We start from the raw sequence: 18,481 nt of genomic DNA on the forward strand, positions 1-18,481 counted from the left end.
GGTCAGGTTCAATGCTAGATGAGAACCTCACACACTAGTTTTCTATGTTTTAATCTGGAAAAGTTCTAGAAATGCTGGAGATGGCATTATCCACAGATTTTTTTACATGGCTTTAAAATATTGTCAAGATCTGAATAATTTCACGGTATTGTCTGCTTTTGGAGTTGTCAAATTCTACCCTGTTTTATTGGAAACTAACAAAACTCATTTCCCCTTGAGTTTCTGTAAACTTTCTGGGCAGGCAGCTGAAACTCTTTGTCATTTTCTGGGGTATATATAGATGCAGTATCCTGTTCACATAACTTCTCCCTTCATAGATATAACTCATCTCCTTCTTTCTTTCACTCTTGAGAAAAATGCCTAATTATAAACTATCAACATGCTATGATTTCCCAATTCACAAGAGCTTTTGAATGCAACAGAGGAATGTTAGCAAGGCAGTTGGGAAACCTTTCATTGCTTTTAAAACAAAAAAAAAGCAAAGCAAACAACTGGCTTGTTCTTGCAATAGCTTTTTATCATAGCAGCCTCTTAGAATATTAGGCAAATCACCAGATAATTGCACGTAGAATAGTGTGTGTATATTAATTCATTATGGTTTCTGGGGGTGAAGGAATGTTTGCTACTGATTTTCTCTTCTGGTATTGGTCACTTAGAGAGGACTGATTGGCTCATGGATGTCCCTGGTGAATTCAAGGTCAGAAGAAATGAAGACAAAGTTTGCTTTCCAGCTGCTTTGTGGGGGATTGGTGGGTGGAAATTCAGATTGTGTGGATGTGGCCTTTTAGTGTTTTGTAAAAGTGTTTTTTGGGAAAGAATTATGCAACACTCCGTATTTACCGTGAAAGCAGCTTTACAAGGCTTGTGTTATGCTGGTTTTGAGACTTTTTCTCAACTGTACTGGAATAGTCATTTCTGAGTCTTTACCAAGATTGATCATAGATTTTAGAGTGGATTGGTGATTTACTTACAAAATCAAGTTTGTGCTGGATATTTACTAACTAGTAGCAACTGAAAGTATACTCATATCTCTGAAATAACACAGAGCTTTTTTGCTTAATTATTACATGGAATAACAAGAGAGTCAGCTTCCTATGAAAAACATACCTGAAAACACCCAGCATGACCACCCAGTCATATGACCAACCAGCCACGCCCACCCAGTCACATGACCAGCCAGCCACACCCACCCAGTCACATATGCCATCACGTGACCACCAAGCCACGCCCACCATCACATGACAACCAAGCCACACCCACAAAATAAGCCACGCCCACAGAACCGGTAGTAAAAAAAATTAGAACCCACCCCTGGCCTAGTGCATATGCCTGGCATATCTAAAACCTCAAGATTTAGTATTTGGCATTTCTATTTTAAATATCCAGGGATCAGGACTAACAAAGACATTTGCTTGACATAATTCAAAGGTTCAATCAATTTTAGAAGATCTTGCTAATGAATTGTATCATAATACAGGAGATACAAGCATTCTTTGTGGTTCCAGAAGAATCTTTAAACTAAAACACTGGAACATTTTCTGAGTTTCCTCTTTCATTTGATTATTTATATTATTTTAGGCCCAGATTGAAAAATGTGGATCGAAGTAGTGCTCAACATTTGGAAGTTACTGTTGGTGATCTGACAGTCATTATTACAGACTTTAAGGAAAAAACTAAGTCATCACCTGCTTCAAGTGCAGCTTCTGCAGACCAGCACAGTCAGAGTGGTTCTAGTTCTGACAATACAGAGAAAGGAATGTCCAGGTCATCTTCACCTAGAGGAGAAGCCTCATCACTGAATGGAGAATCTCATTAAAGTTTATTTACTTCAGTTTATTTAGTCTTTCGTCTCAAAAAAAATTACATATATACAACTTCTGCCAACAGTTACCACATTTTCATGACCTATTATCACCGTGCATGATTATGTTTACTCAAATATGATTTATGCAGTTTTTTACAAGCAGTGCTGCAGTGCAATTAAATTGCACTGCAATCTACAAAACATTTTAGATCAACTTTTTAATCTTCATATACAATGGTGAATGAAAATGTGGTTTGAATGTTCTTGCTGCAGTGTTACAAGACCTTTTCCTCTTTTACTTTAGTGAATTTTAACAGAATTCTTGGATTCTATGCTATTGGCATGTACTGAATGAATTAAAAAATAGTTCAAACTGCCTAAATATGTATTATTTGAGAATTGTGAATCATAGTTATATATGTATGGAAGTCAAAGATCAACTTAATCAACTATTGCTGCAAAAGATTGTTCATAATGATTATCTTTAAAACACCTGCTGGTACTTGGTGTGGTTGAATAGGAAAATGTTATTAAATATAACATTTGTATGAATTTTTGCCAATGTCCAACACATTTTACTGGATTATTGTAACTGAATAATGTTGCTAGCTTCTCCAATATTTTCCTCACACATTTAGAACATTTATTGTTAATGTTTACAAGCAAAAAAGTAAATATGTTACAAACATTAATTGTTTAGCTTTATAATTCAAATATAGTACTGCCTTGTCCTTATACACTGGTATTCTCTGTTATAGAACATAAATTTATTCTGAAATTATTAGTCATTTTCTGTTTTTTTTTAATTCTATATCTCAAAACTATTGCTGATAACTTTAAAATCCCAAACATGATGCCATCATAATTATTATTTTCTACTTACTTTCTCTGAAATTTGCTCAATGTTATAGTGATATATCTGTTCATCAGGAGGCTGGGATCCAAAGAGGCTTTTAAGTTTGTGTATGAGTTTAGTAGTTTATTTTGTTTTGTTTGTGTGTATTTTTAGCCATAGTTCTTTGCACCACACCAGAGAGCATTCCCAAAGATCTCCCAAGATTGGAAATGGGTAGTGCAGGGGACTGCAGTTGGAGGAGGTGAACTTTAAAAGCAATGGTACCTGTGTATGTGTGTCCGTATGGTGTGAAAAGAACCTGTGCAGCCTTTAGGATTCAGGCTAATTATATTAAATGTTGCACCAGAGTAAATAAGTAAGCAAATGCTGTATGTATTACATTTGTTTCTGTATCAGCCTTTTGCATTTTTTTGAAATAACTTTTATTAAATAATATAGAGTAAATCATAGGTAAAATACAGTTCTTTGTTTTTGAAATAGTGGACATTTATGCATTTAGCAATATAGAGATACAGAACAAAAGGATTTACAGTCCCATTCAGTATTATGTAAATTTTCCAATAAAATATTTTTATGAGTATAGGTTTTGAAATTTTGTTTATAATCAGTTAAATCTTTCAATGTATAAATCATTGATTAACTCTTTCACCTGTACTGTAGAATTAGAAATATAGTGGGAGGGAGAAGATGATTTAGAACTTCTAAGAGTGTTTTTATATATGATTGTCCACTTAAATGGACATTTACTGATCAGAATGTAAACCCAATCTAAAATTATTTTAATTTAATAAGGCAATGAATTAACAATTCAGAACTTATACATATTTGACAGCACAAAAGTTTATGCATTTCTACTCAGAAATGCCTCATTGAGTTCATAGTTTATAGCACTACAGCTATCAGTGCAATCCTTGCATTTTTACTCAGCAGTGCAAACATGAGTGGGGAGGGAGGTTCATGGCATGTGCACAATGATGTCATCACAATAATATCTTAAGATGCTTATTTGTGTCACATATCAGGTCACAAAGTACTTAATGGTAACTTTTGTATGATGACATCAGCCATATTAATTTGGTACCTTCATAATTTACTGCAAATGCAGCTGGGCTTGAGGTTGTTCCCCTAGGGCAGGGGTGTCAAACTCAATTTCATTGAGGGCTGGATCAGCATTGTGGCTGTCCTCCGGAGGGGAAGAAGGGGCGTGGCGGGGGTAGTCAAGGCCGACTGGGTGTGACCTGGAAGTGTGGCCAGCTTGATGTCGCTGTGTGTGTGGTGCCTGTGGGAACCAGGCGGGGTTGGGGAGGGAATCCAGGTGTCTCTGGCAGGTGGGGCTGTGGGCAGGAGACTCATCCCACAGGATGAGGGGAGGGGAGGCAGGGGGCAGGGCAGCTACAGCCAGAAACAGTCAGCCACCACATGCTTGCCGCCCTTTGTATGCGGGGGAGATGGTTTCCAGCTATAGCCGCAGCCTGACGGCACCTCAGGTGGCCCATGCGGCTCCAGAGCCTGCTGCCACAAGCAGCAATTGGAGGCAAGGGGAGGAACGAGATGCAGACCGCTGGATGCGCTTACTCCATCTCAGTGTCTGTTTTGGCTTGTAGTTGGAGAGCAGGTTGCCACTGGTCACCTTCTCGGACCCGTCATGGGTCTTGCCCCTGGCCTGCGCATTGAGCGTGTTCCCCTCGAGCACCTGACTGCAGCAGCCCATAGTGGTGCTGAGGTGATCAGGTGCACAAGAGCGGTGCTTCGCTAGCAGGCCTGGCAGTAAATGGGGGAGGATGCGGCATTTCACCACCCACTACAAGACCCAAGGCGTGGCATCGGGCCAGGTTTCCCCAAAGCACGGCAGGTGTTGGGGTAGGAAGTGGCACCCGTCTCAAGGCTGGATGAAGAGGTCCTTTCTGTAGGAAGTGGGTCTTTGAGCCCTGGTCACCGGTTTGGGCTTTGCCCTGCCAATTCACCCTGCTACCCCCGAATCACCCTGTCACTTACCGGTGCCCCAGAGGGTGAGGAATGCGGGGCCCAAAACTCCCAAATGCAGCTCCTTTCACTTTGGCCTCCCAGGCCTCCTGCAACAGCACTAGAAACAGCCACACCATGCCTTCTGGGAATGCCGGCTGAGTGGGGAATTTGCCTGCAACTCAGAACAGAGATGCGGCGAGGGGGTTGCAAGACAGAAAGCAGCCTTCAGCAGGGCCGCTTCAATCCAGGGAAGGGACTGCATCCTCAGGGGCTCTGTGTGAAGGAGCTGCGTCGGCCGGACAGCACCCTGGAACTGCTACCTCGCGGGGCAGGGTAGGGCTCAGTTCTCCCCGCCGAGAAGACTTGGTGAAGGGGGCACATCATTTTGGGTCTCTACTCCTGACAGCTCCTGGGTGGCAACTCTGCCACTACTTGGCAGACCCACCCAGCCGGAAGGAGGTGAAGCGGCCAGCCAGAAAGGCCGAGTAGAGATGGTGGAGTATGCCCAAGCCCAACAGGCAAAAGATGGCCATTGTGAGTGGGGAAACCCAGATCCCCATCAGCACCATGGCCACCCAGACCCAGCAAAAATGGGGAGAGGCACACAATCCTGGCTGGGCCTGGGCGACGATGGTGCTAAAGAGGATCCTGTTTTTCCTGCTCACAGTGGCCGTCTTTTGCCTGCTGGGCTTGGGCATGCTCCATCACTTCTACTCAGCCTTTCTAGCTGGCCGCTTCACCTCCTTCGGGCTGGGCAGACCTGAGCAGCAGTGGAGTTGCCACCCAGGAGCTGTCAGAGGTAGACCCTCCCCCCCAATGATGCGCCCCCTTCACTGAGGCTTCTTGGCGGGGAGAGCCGAGCACTGCCCTGCCCTGCCCTGCGAGGCAGCGGCCTAATGGACCAGTGCAAGCTGCTGGCAGCGGTGCCGAGGTGTATCGGGTGCGTGAGGGAAACATGCTCCACTTGCAGGCCAAGGACACGACCCATGAGGGGGCCGAGGAGATGACCAGTGATGACCTGGTCTCCAACCGCAAGCAAAAACAGGACAGAGTAGGCAGGCCAATGGTGTCTGGCAGCCGCCACCCCACCCCGTTCCTCACTTTGTCTTGGTCTGTGGTGACGGCAGTATCTGGAGGCAAAGACGCAGAGAAGAGGCACAGGGTCCAGCCTCCTGGATGCACCAGGCTGTTCCAGCTATGTGGGATGTAGGCGCATCTGGTGGTCCACATCATGTGCCTTCCCTCCCCCTTCCCCTGCCTGCTGCCAGTAGTGCCATGCCTGTTTCTTGGAGGGCCAGTTGTGGAGCCCCCGCTCCCTGATAGCTCCACCCATGTGCGCACACAGAAACCTGAAATTCCAGACATGCTGTAGCGGGCACGGGGCTTATCTGCAACTTGGTGGCATCCATGCTGAGATGGGGGGGCTGGACCGAGGCGATGCTGGCCTGATGCCTCCTGTGCGCACAGGCCTGGCCCATGCCATCTGGGCAGGTGCGCGTGCTCTTGCTGTGCGCACAGGAGGCAGCAAGAGGATGCGTGACTTCCCAGATGGCATGGACTGGGCCTGTGCGCACACGCGCATAACTGGATGGCATCAGCTAGACCGAAGCAACGCAGACCAGCCCCTTAGTTTCCAGAATGGCCGCAGGGGCCAGATCAGACCACATCACAGCCCGGAAGAAGCCCGCAGGCCTTGTGTTTGACACCCCTGCCCTAGGGAATTTAGGCACGGAGCTGTTTGGAATTTACTTCCAAACAAATATGCATAGAGTTGCATTGCACAAAGTAAACAGTAGTAGTAGAAGCATTCTAATTCATCTCCCCAAATTATTCCCCAAATGTATTTTTCTGTTGCTTGGACCTGGTACCAATATTAGTGTTTTTGTACCCACAAACATTCTCATGAAAACATCCTTCAGACTCAGAGTGACTTAAAAATGAAGGTTCTCATAATGATGGATCTTAAAATAATAAGCTAGAAGAGAAAGTCTAGTCAATTTATATATTTGTGGTTTCTGTGTTAGATTAATCTTATGCACACTTACTTGGATATATCCCACTGAATTCAGTGAAATTTAACTCTGGGAAAATATACATAGGATCTGGCTGTTAATATTATTTGTTTTGGTAAAAAGTCCAGTTGTGTATTGTTGGAGCATTTCACATAATATTTAGGATTTAACTTTTTTTCACTTAAAATATTTATTTTGTGAACTATGAAAAATTACATAGGATATTTGGTAATAATTCTAACCAAAAAATATTAAATATGTATAGTGACAGCATTTCAGCTGAATTTTGTAGCCCTGCTAATTGTGATGTTTGCTGGTCTCTTGCAGTAATGTATTTTTCTGTTTTTAACTCCAGTACTTCTACAGGCACAATGGTACTGTCTATTTTGTACAATGTTAAATGTGAAATACAGTTAGTTGCATAAAATGAAAGTCTGATGTGATATGTAAAACTTGAATATGTCATTTCTTACTTTTGCTGTCTAATAAGTTAACATTAACTGTTTTCCTAAATGAATAAGAACTGAAAAGGCTGAAATTGGAATGTTTATTTTATTTTATTTATCTCATTTTTGAACCACCCATCTCCTCACAGACTACTTTTATGTTACAAAGTACTGCTTGGTCTTTTATTGGCTTCTAAACAGAGTTTATTTCTTTAAGTCATACTGGGGAACAATGCAATTAATTTCTCTGTAACCTTTAATATTTTTTTCAATTTTTAAAATAAATTTCTATAGGTAATTTCCCAATAAATAAACAACTTAAATCCACTTAGGGGGAAACTGAAATCTACAAGTGATATAACTACATAATTGGCATGTCTAGTTATTCATTTTGTCACAAGTATTTAGGAAGCTACTTTAGATACCCAATCAGTCCATATGATTCAGTCATCTTGACAGTGACTGCAGCAACTCTCTAGTGTTGCTAGCTCAGCTTGTGGATGGCAGGAACTGGATTCTTTGTTGCAAAATATGTTTCAAAACTAAATTCTACATAGTTTCTTTACAAGAATCCCTCTTTAGAATATTTTCTTTTGTAATATCCATCTTTATAAATGGATATAAATACATTTTATTTATAAATGTAACATATTACATTATATTAACATAGCAACATATTATTTAAGACATATGACATCTATATCAAATTAAGCTTGAAAGTGAATGTAAATATTTCTTAGGTGTGCCTTTTCATTAGAAGCAGAATACAATCCTAAAAAATTCCATTGGCTATTTCCAGTGAGTTATTACTATATAAAAACACTGGGTTGCTCTGTTTATTACAAAAATGTATACACTATCTGATTTATTACACTTCTGACTTGGGTAGAGAAAAATAAATTTCTCTAACATATCTCAAATATCGCTAAAACAATTAAAACCTTCTTATGCAAACACTATGTAGAATAGTACTGTTTTTGTTGTTCTAAAAGATGGGAATGACTAACCTAACTTGGGGGAAGATGCGGTGTAATTGAAGCTGCCACAGCAAAGGCTATTTTCTGAGTGCCTGTACCATTGAATGAGCTATGATCCAATACTGTGCCATATAAAAGACTTTTGCTCTCCATGTAACCTAAGATACACATGTTCCAAAATACATTCAGAATATCATTTGAAAATGCAGAGGAGAGGAGGCATTGTTTCCCTCTTGGTTGCAGAAAGCAAGCATTTCCATCGGTGGAAAATCCCTGGATTTCCCTTGAGCTCTTCAAGGACAGGTAGGATATTAATCTAACAAACATTTCATTCTGTATCCCATGTATTCAGATTTCATGATCCAGTTACAGCAGTTCTGAAAAAAAGCGACTTACGGCTGGTCCTCACACTTAACAACTATCCCACCCTTAGGAAGGAAACAATGGCAAATCACTTCCAAAATCTTTCCAAGAAGACTGCAGTGCCTAGTTCAGGCAGTTACCAGAAGTTAACACTTAAAGGAACCAAAAATCAATAAATTATTTTGAATTATTATTTCAAGATCTAAATTATTTTATTGGATATTAGTATATTTTATATGATTAACTGATATGGTAAGTACTGAGAATTATAAATGATCACTAATATCTGAAACATTTTGCTGTACCAAAATATTTGAATATAACTGAGTCCATGTACTAGGAATATGTTAACTTTTCCTTAAGAAGTACCATAATTTCCTTTTTTAAATAATTAAATATTTCTTCCAAATAGATCAGAAGAAAGGACTTGCTTTATTAAACTCAATTATACACAGACTATCAAAATTCAGTGTGTAAGATTTTACAAAAATATTCTGATATTTGTAGAAAACAAGGGAAGGGAGAAGAGGGTTTTTTTTCCCTGTTGCTCATAAATTTAGTGGTGAATTACTTTTTAAAAAAATATTCTTAAATGAATTAGGAGACAAAAATAGAATGTCAGAATAAAAAAAGAGAATCTCTTGCTGTAGTAGATACCATCTTTCAAAATTTTATTCTGATGGTTAATTTAGGATCACACTTTCTCTACCCAATCATGGAGAATATTGATTTGTATTACCTATAAGGCTAATATATCTGATTTTATTCTAAAATAAACCTAGGATGTTATTAAAGTATCATAATTCATTAATTAAACAATAAATACAAAATTAAATTTGGTTCTTTGGCATATATTTGATGAAGACTTCATCCTATTGTTAAACAGGTTTCCTTTTTATTTGTTGAAACTGTTCCCGCTCAGCAGCATGCTTGTCAACTGCCAATCTGCCCATTCCCAAAATCACCCAGCAATTAGTAAACTTCATCAGACATCAGTAAGTTTTTGAAGGCTTTTACCATATGACACAGCTTTCAATGGAATAAAACATGAGGAAAATGGTTTTATGATTCCACTATAATTAGCTCTTTAACTAATTGCTCAGCATGTCAGTGTGATGAGATGATGAAATTCTGGTTTTACTGGAAATAGGGTAATTGGTTTCTTTTAAAAGAATACTCCTTTAGACAGTTTAACTGTGTTTCTAAAACAAAGCTATTTTATGGAATATCGTTATCAGTTGATCTTGTTTTTTGACTGTTAAAGACTGTTAAAGAGTTTGCAGCAATCCAACCAGCACACAAAAGTAAACAATTCAGCAGGATTCATTTATATAAGAAACTTATTTATATATAATACCATATAGCAGAAGCTAGAACCAGAACTCAGAATCCAGAAGTACAGAATCAATAATCACAGAAGCTATAGAATCACAGAAGCACTCATACATATATACAGATCAGTGAACCTAAGCCACGCCCAGGCTCCTAGCCATCCTCATTGGCTGACCTGTTACCATGTCTATTCCAATTCATGAACCCTTATATACCAACACTGCCAACACAGTTTTCATTATTACAGAGAGAAAGAGAGATGCTTAACAACTTTGTACAATAGGGTCATGATTAACATATTTCAGAGACCGATTGATTGTAATCAGTAATTGCCCTCTCCTTTAAAGTTTACTGTAACACAATGTTCAAAAGAGGTTGCAGCTTTCTACTTATCAGTTCTTGCAATGCCAAGGAAGCCAATTTATGTAGCGCCCCTCCTTCAAAGAATTCTCAAGCAAATTACTAATTTACAAAAAATAATTCAAGATATTGTTGTTTATCATAAAATATAAAACAGCCATCCAGAGATGTTGGGCAGTGGCTCATACTGTACTGTATTTTACTGTCTTTTGTTAACGTCTGTTTTTATCTTCCAGATAGACTTATGTGTTGGCAGAAGAGCATCTTGATAAAAATAACTTTCTTCACAATTTTGTTTGCAGCAATTCTTATGGCATGATGCATGAGAACATTAAAATGCCACATCATATTATAGTGGACCTATTTAGAGGGGAAGTCCTATTTCAAGAGCATGGCATGTTTTTGCATGCAGGCGATCTAAAGTCAATGTTTGCCACCTGGGAAGGGAAAAAAAACCCGACCAGAAATTCTAGAGCTGTTGCCGATCAGGTTGAAAATACTAGATCAAAAGCAACCCATTATGAGCAGTATAACATAACATCTCTCCTAATTTTAATTCAGATTACTCGGCTTCCAAGTAACTGCACTGGGGGATGACAGAACGTTCACCTTATGCACTGTTTCTTGGGGATAAAGGCAATAGTTGTCGATTAAATAGAACCAGCTCCTCTGCCGTTTTTGCTTTAATTAACTTCAATCCCCGGCTGCCCGACAGCCGAAGTGTTTCTGTCGCTCAGAATCTCTAGCTCAACTCTCCCGCTGCCAGTATAGGCCTTCGGCAGTCTTCGTAGCTCCACCCAAGCAGCCAGCCAGAAGGCCCAACAACCCCCACTTCCCGCTCGGCTCCTCCTCGCTTAGGCCCAGCCACCTAACTGGCGCCGCCTTCCTCCAACTCGGAGGCCTCTCCCACTCTTCCTCTTCGTCCAGCGTTGGGAACCGAAGTGGCTCCGTCGTCGTTCTTGCGGTGTCGGCCGCCTTTCCGAGTCTCTCAAAGGGGCTGAGGACGCGTCCTTACTCTCCGGCGGAATTGCCGGTCGCCGCTGGGATTGGCGTTTCCCGGCAAGGCCCCGGCTTCAGCTGGCGGCCGGGGCCGTGGGAGAATGCGGCGGCTGACGCGAGTAGTGTTACTGTGCCTGGGTTGTGGTTTGTGCTCGCTACTCTACGGGTTCAGCCAACTGGCTCTGTCGCTGGAACAGGAGGCGCCCCGGCGCCAGGGGGACTCCGCCTTTCCAGTCCGGAGGCAGCTGAGTGGCGGCAACACGCGCTTGGGAGCTGTGGCGGGAAGCGCAGGCCGCGACGACAGATACCGGCGGTCGGAGCCGGAGAGGTATATAACTCGTCTCTTAAACTTGAGGAGGAAAGAAAGGGGCTCTTCCTATATTCCTAAATTGAGGTGGGGGGTTCCCTCTTTCATGAGCGGTGGGCGGATGGATGGCTGGGTACCTAAGAAAGAGAGGAAAGCCCTCAAGGTGGTCCCTTGCTAAGAGTTGCTACTACAGTAATAGATCCTAGGCAAAGATGTCCTATCGACCTCTTCATGAAGTTTCAGATTGTTTATAGATCCCCAAATATTTGTTACATGAAAATACTTTAACTAATAGAACTAGGAACAAGAATATTAACAAGAATATTACTGACTTTTAGATTCTCCCATCGACCTTTGATTGTTTCCTTTCTCCGATATACAGATTTGCACATGGCTCACTGCATTGTACTGCATATACCACTACTGCATACAACACAAACTGAGCAACTGGTATATGCAGTACAATGCAGTGAGCCAGGTGCAGATCTGTACATCAGAGAAACAAAACAACCACTTCATAAACGTGGCACAAGGTAGGAGAACAAACACATCAGGACTAAATTCAGCAGTCCATCTGCATTTAAAAGACAAAAGCCGCTGTTTTGAAGGCAGCAAAGTCCACATTTTGGACACAGAGTTCCACTGGTTTGAAAGCGGTCAAAGAGTCAATCTATGTCAATATTGAACAGCCCTCTCAACAGGGGGAAAGATACAACATCTATAGTCTACAACACAGTCCTTTGAAGGGTTCCAAGAAGGATCCACACCTATTTGCACTACTCAGGTGACCCTGATGACACAGATAAACCTCCAGGTGACCTTAACGATAAAAGAATGCAAATGACCAGCCGTCTGCAAGGTCTATAAATCCTTCCATTCTCCACCATCCAGTCAGAGGTGAAGAAGCTTCTTGGATGAGAAGCAAAACATCTTCAAAGAAAAACCAGAAAGTCCAGTTGCCTCTTGAAAAAAGTACCTTTAGGACAACCATGACTGGATGACTGAGAAATCTCCATAGACATTCAGCTAGGATTGAAGAGTTTGTGCCTTATTTATTTACATACATACTTACTTACTTACTTCTTACTTATATGCCACCCAGCTCACCAAAGCTGACTCTAGGTGGCTCAAAATCAATAAAACATCAATGTAAAATATTAAAACAAATAGTTATGTTAAATTTGACAGAACTGGGGAGGAAGGGAGCAAAAGATGTACATGGGGAAAGGTGGGAAATCTTATCTAGTTCTTAACCACTTCCAGAATGACCCACCTCCACTGGGGTCCCTGGCCACTTGTCAAAGCCAAGTCTTTAGGCCCTTTTGCAAGGCTAAAAGGGTGGCTGCAGATCTCAAGTTGGGGGGCACAATGTTGCAGTACAGGTAGGCCTTGATTTACAACCATTCATTTAGTGGCTATTTGAAGTTACAATGGATTTGAAAAAAGTGATTTACAACTGGTCCTTGTGCTTACGACATCACAGCATCGCTATGGTCATGTAATCAAAATTCAGGTGCTTGGCAACCAGCATATATTTATGACAGTTGCAGTCTCGGAGTCATGTGATCACCATTTGGACCTTTCCAGCTGGCTTTCAACAAACAGTCAATGGAAGCCAGATTTGCTTAACAACCATGATTCACTTAACAATTGCGGTGATTCACAACAATTATAGCAAAATAGATCCTAAAATTGGACATGACTCATTTAACAACTTAACAAATTGCGATCTTAGTTGTGATTGTAAGTCAAGGATTATCTGTATATGACTCCTGCAGCACCATATTTGCAGTGGACAGACATAAAATTTTGAATCCCTTTTAAAATTCTGCTTGAGTCGTGAAGAATCTGAATGCCTTTGCGGCTACTATCAAATTTTTGCTATAACGTGAACTACAGAAAAAAATCCCACTTGTAATACAACATGGAAAATTCCCAATTTGTAAATCGTTTTCTTTTTATTTGAAAGATTATTCACATGTTCAATCAAGTGATTAATTTAAAAGTTCTATCTCATTTGGTTATAGTTTAGGTTTTGTCCCAGCTATGGTTTACAATAAATACTTCAAACTAGGCTTCAAATAACATACTATAGTGTAAAGCAATAAATATGTTACTGAAATTGATGTTAGTGAAACGTGACATTGTGAGATTTTTGTGAAAGAGCCCACATCTTGATTACTTGTGTTATGAAGTATACACAATTATGTTGAAGATGTGCAGGTGAGTTGACTTGTTGCTCGTGATGTTGCATATTTGTTGAATATTTGTTATAAAAAGATCAAATTTAAATCCAACTGCTATTTCACACCTGCAAATATTGAAAGTAGTCATGGATTTAATCAAGAATTTTTCCAGACATTAATTTCCCTCATTATACTTTGGAAATTAAAATACATAATACTCCGAAGTGACTTTGCATTTTAAGATTGTTGATTGCTTAAGTGTAAAATAAGATTTGATATTAAATTTGTTTACTGAAATATAATCATGTTCTACACATCTATTTAGCTACTTTTTGTTACATGAAAGACATGATGCAATGTGATAAATGCTGTTCCTGTTTTTTAGTAGAAAAAGAGTTAATCTATTATACAAACATTAACATGAAATTAGGAAATTTGCCTGAGGTCATTCTGATTCCACCTACTATATGCAGAACTCTGAAAATCCCATTCCTGCCCCAATATTGTATTTTCAGTTCCAACTTTTACAACATGTTTGAGCTTTATAATTAAAGTGAAATGAAATTTTTAGTTCTGAAGAGTAAAGCTGTCAATTTTAAACTTCATCTTTTGATTTTATGAGATGCTTTATATATAGGATAGCCCATAAGATTTGGAAATGGCAAAGGACGGTTTGTCTCCAGTTCAAGTGTTTCAGCAGATGGCTTTTATTAAAGGGAGTATTGGCTTAATATTCACTATGCTTTATGACAGCAATATCTTTTATTTGATTAAAGGGTTGTTGTGGGCAAATGAAGCTTGGTGTCGCCACTTAAGTATAAGTATATAATGAGAGGAACAAAAATTCCATTTACATTTCTCAGCCCTATTTCTTATGGAATATGCAATTCTAGCATTAATTAGTGGAAGCACATTTGTTTTACATCATAGAAATCATCTAAAATAAACTATATGCTTTTGTTTTTTGCTTACATAGGAATGAATTTTAAAAATTTTTGTAAAATACTGAGAATTTAAATTATATTTTTAGTGCCTGTATTCCTGCTAGTATTTTTTATAAAGTACAGTTTGGCAATGTATTGTCTATTGCTACTGCATTTCTAAATATATAAAATGCATTTCAGAAGTGAATGCAGTAACCATCAGGGTGGATAAAAATCAATGATTTTTTAAAAAAAAAATCAAAATAATCAGATTTTTTTTATTTAAATCGGATTTTTTTTATTTAAATCGGATTTTTTTAAATAAAATGCTTTTTGAGGAAAATATATTACCATCCAAAGGTTATTCCATCATGAAATAAAGATTAGTTTTTTAATTATGTAGAATAAGGCTGTATATGTTTAAATTTTTTGGTAAATAAATTCCATTAATCCATTCACAATGTCATGCTCTTTCAGAGGTTTTTGTAACATTATTGGGCAGTTTCTCTGCCTACAAGATATTATCACAGATGCCTGGTTTACTTTTGCAGTTCTCAAAACTGAATTTGACTCAGCAGAGATCACATGCCTCTTCTTCACAGCAAAAATGTTATAACATGAACAGAGTTGAGAAAAAGACCTTAATCCTATTGTTCTACAAACCTATGAATACAGAATCAACCCCTTCAGTGCTAAGTTTCAAGAAGTTCAGTGAATAGAATAGAAACAATATTTTTCTGATTGTTTGGAGTGGAATAGATCTGCACAAGAAGAAAGTGAAACTAATGTGAGGAGGAAGGGGCAAGCAGTACAAAATGAAAGTGAAACTTTCTGAGCACAATACTGCACCGCCACAGACAGACAAGTCTTTGGATCTTTTTGTGTGTATGACCTGAGGTTTATCACATTCTTTCCTTGGAGGAAAAAACCTATAATGGCAGCAGGCCGTAAAAGAGACCCAGTTTGGCAATATTTTAATGAAGTTCCTTTACCTATCGGTAAGGCAGGCATGCGTGCAAACTTCAAACACTGCAACAAAGAAATGCAAGGCCTGGTGGCCCGAATGAGGCAACATCATGAGAAGTGCTGTGATGAAGATGACCAAAGAAACACATTTGAACAGGCAGGATCTTCAGGTTGGTAAACATTTTTATTGAATCATATTTCTAAAGACTGCCTTGAACTGTCATGTTTGAGCAAAATTATATTTCTTATTATTACTGCATGTTACTGTCATTTGGTACAGTTATGAAGAAAAGCAAATATTCCTTTTGGGGCAGTGCTGTGTACAATAAGTAGAAATTGTATAAACAATAAAATAACAGCATTGACTTTTTTGTTTAGGGGAATTCATGGATTTTGGAAACTATCCACCTTCAAGATCACCATCCTCCTGTTCTACAGTTTCAGAGTTATCCAGGATAGTGCTTCATTAGCATCATCACCATCAGACACCCACAGCCACATATCACTATCACCTAAAAGAAAGAAAAAACCCTTCTCTCCTGGAATCACCATAGATAAGTTTGTGATAAAAACTAGCAGATTAGAAAAAGAGTTAATTGATGAAAAAATTGCCCAGTTTGTTTATGCAACGAACTCTTCTTTCCGTCTGACTGAGAACCCACATTTCATTAATATGGTTCAGTCACTGAGACCAGGATACAGTCCACCCAGCAGAGCAGATGTTGCAGGGAAACTGCTGGATAAAGTTTATGACAGAGAAATGGAGCAATGTGCAACAGCTCTGGAGGGTAGAATTGTTAACCTAAGTATTGATGGGGGGAGTAATGTCCACAATTACTGTCAGTAATGTCAGCACTCCAAGCTGCATTCACTCCAGTGCTGACATAAGAAGAAGAAGGTGGGGGCATCTGGCAAAAGGACGCTTGACTTTTCACCTACTTATTTTCCCTGGAGATACTATCCCCTAAGAGATGGGTTGGGAGGGGGGAAATTCCTTTGAGCTGAAGTAGTGGATAACAGCAGAGTGACTTGGAAGATGGCCAATGAGAAGCAGAGCAGTGGGGAAAGGAAAGGGAGGGTTTGGACCAGGAAGTCAGTGTTGGCTGCAACTGAGTCGGAGTTTCGATTATTGTGCCTAATAAATGAAAGATTTTGATCAAGGACTATTTGTTTGAAATGCAGTTTATTTGAGACGACACCGAATCCTGACAGACAGCCAACACTCCTTTCCAAGCCAAGCTGGCTGACCTCCAAACCTCCAGCTCCCTTCCAGATGTATGGAGTGAATGGAGAAGCAGTCCGGACGTCATGGCAGAAAGCAAACTGTCCAAAGAGAGTTTAATTCAGGCAACTGGAAAAGAGCCAGTCTTGATCCCAGCCAGTTTGGATGCTACAGAGCCTCAACCCCTCCCTCCTCCAGCGAATCTGCAAGACAGCCAAAGTCAGACGATCATGCCACAAACCAAGAAGAGAAAAGATGAGTATCTCGGCTTGTCGTTCGTTCAGAACTGCGATAGGAAATAATCACCAGTAACACAGAGAGAATCAGGGTTTACTTTGGCAATGATAAGCTTGCAGTCAAAAGTAAAGTACAAGTCAGTGTTTTGGTTCAAAGTCAGCGCTGGGTGTAATCACACCACAGCGCTATTTAACAAAAACTCAGCCCCTTAAACATACATCCGGTGATTATCAATCAAGCACCCCCCACTCCCTTAACAGTAACAGCTGCGAGCACCAGAGCAGCGAGGACAGCAGAATCGGAGAGGCCCGGCGACGTCATCAATCATCGCCCTGAATGCTGCTATCCAGGAACTGTTTGTGTGTTCACTGCGGCTGCTTATCTCCACTCCTTCGTCTCCCACACCCCCCATCGATGGCGAGCCCCGGTAGGACTCAACAGGCGGCCCCCCCCTACCAGGAGCTCACCTATAAATAGAAAGCATACAAATGTTAAGTCACTGTTACGATCCTGCATTAGGTTTGTCTGGGTATTTCCGATGGAACCGTTGTATCAATCGGGCAGCGTGAACATCGGGTGCTGCCACCCACGAGGCCTGTGTTACAGGGTATCCTTTCCACCGCACAAGATATTGTAACATCCCCCTACGAACCCTGGAGTCCAATATTCGGTCTATCTCATATTGGTTGGTATGCACGGGACCCGGTGGAGTAGTCGAGGTACCTGGCCTTTCTATCGTCACCGGTTTCACCAAACTGCTATGGAATACGGGATGTATCCTACTGAACAGAGGGGGAAGTTTAAGAGCTACGGTTACAGGATTGATGACTTGTGTTATGGGAAATGGTCCTATATATTTAGGTCCTAATTTTTTACTGGGCAGTCGGAGTTTAAGGTATTTCGTAGATAAGTATACTTTGTCTCCTATCCGGAATGGTTTTGGATCAGCTCTTTTCTTGTCTGCATATTTTTTGTACTCTGCTGCCTTTTGTAATGCTGTTTTTACACTTGGCCATACATTACTAATTTTATCGGCCCAACCGCGTGGCGTGTCACCGTCTGTCATAGGGGGATCTAACTCTGGAATGGCTGAAAACTCTCGGCCATATATTACTTGGAAAGGGGAGAACCCAGTACTGCGATGGGGTATGTTGTTATATGCCACTTTGGCGAAAGGCAGGAGTCCTGACCAATTCGTCTGCTGGTAAGAAACGTAGCATCTGATATATCTTTCGACCATGGCATTGGCCCGTTCAGCCGCCCCGTTAGTGCTCGGGTGGAATGCTGAACTTAACCCTTGAGAGGACCCAATTAAACGGACAAATCGTCTCCAAAACTTAGAGGTGAATTGAACACCGCGGTCGGATATAATCCTCTTAGGTGCTCCATGGAGACGATAGATATGTTGCAAAAAGAGTTCGGTTAAATGTCGCGCGGATGGTATACTTTTACATGGCACAAAGTGGGCCTGTTTCGAAAACAGATCTACCACCGTCCAAATTACAGTGTGGCCATGGCTAGGGGGG

At 40.5% G+C, this 18,481-nt stretch overlaps 2 protein-coding genes across 3 annotated transcripts in view; both read left to right on the forward strand.

The window, feature by feature from the left end:
- YAF2 (YY1 associated factor 2) overlaps nt 1–3,242 on the forward strand; it is a 93,092-nt gene extending 89,850 nt beyond the window's left edge. For both annotated transcript variants that reach the window (XM_070946930.1, XM_070946931.1), the window contains exon 4: nt 1,579–3,242. In XM_070946930.1, coding sequence (XP_070803031.1) covers nt 1,579–1,816 — 238 coding nt within the window. In that variant the 3' untranslated portion in view covers nt 1,817–3,242. The remainder of the gene's footprint in view (nt 1–1,578) is intronic.
- A 7,910-nt stretch (nt 3,243–11,152) lies between these two features.
- The window catches only part of GXYLT1 (glucoside xylosyltransferase 1), a 105,058-nt gene continuing 97,729 nt past the window's right edge, over nt 11,153–18,481 (forward strand). Inside the window, exon 1 of the mRNA XM_070947954.1 lies at nt 11,153–11,442. Within this exon, the coding sequence (XP_070804055.1) occupies nt 11,216–11,442 (227 nt within the window). The 5' untranslated portion in view covers nt 11,153–11,215. The remainder of the gene's footprint in view (nt 11,443–18,481) is intronic.

Source organism: Pituophis catenifer, unplaced genomic scaffold, assembly GCF_029215685.1.
Source record: "Pituophis catenifer annectens isolate HBS135680 unplaced genomic scaffold, rPitCat1.0.hap2 SCAF_7, whole genome shotgun sequence".
Taxonomy (NCBI): Eukaryota; Metazoa; Chordata; class Lepidosauria; order Squamata; family Colubridae; genus Pituophis; species Pituophis catenifer.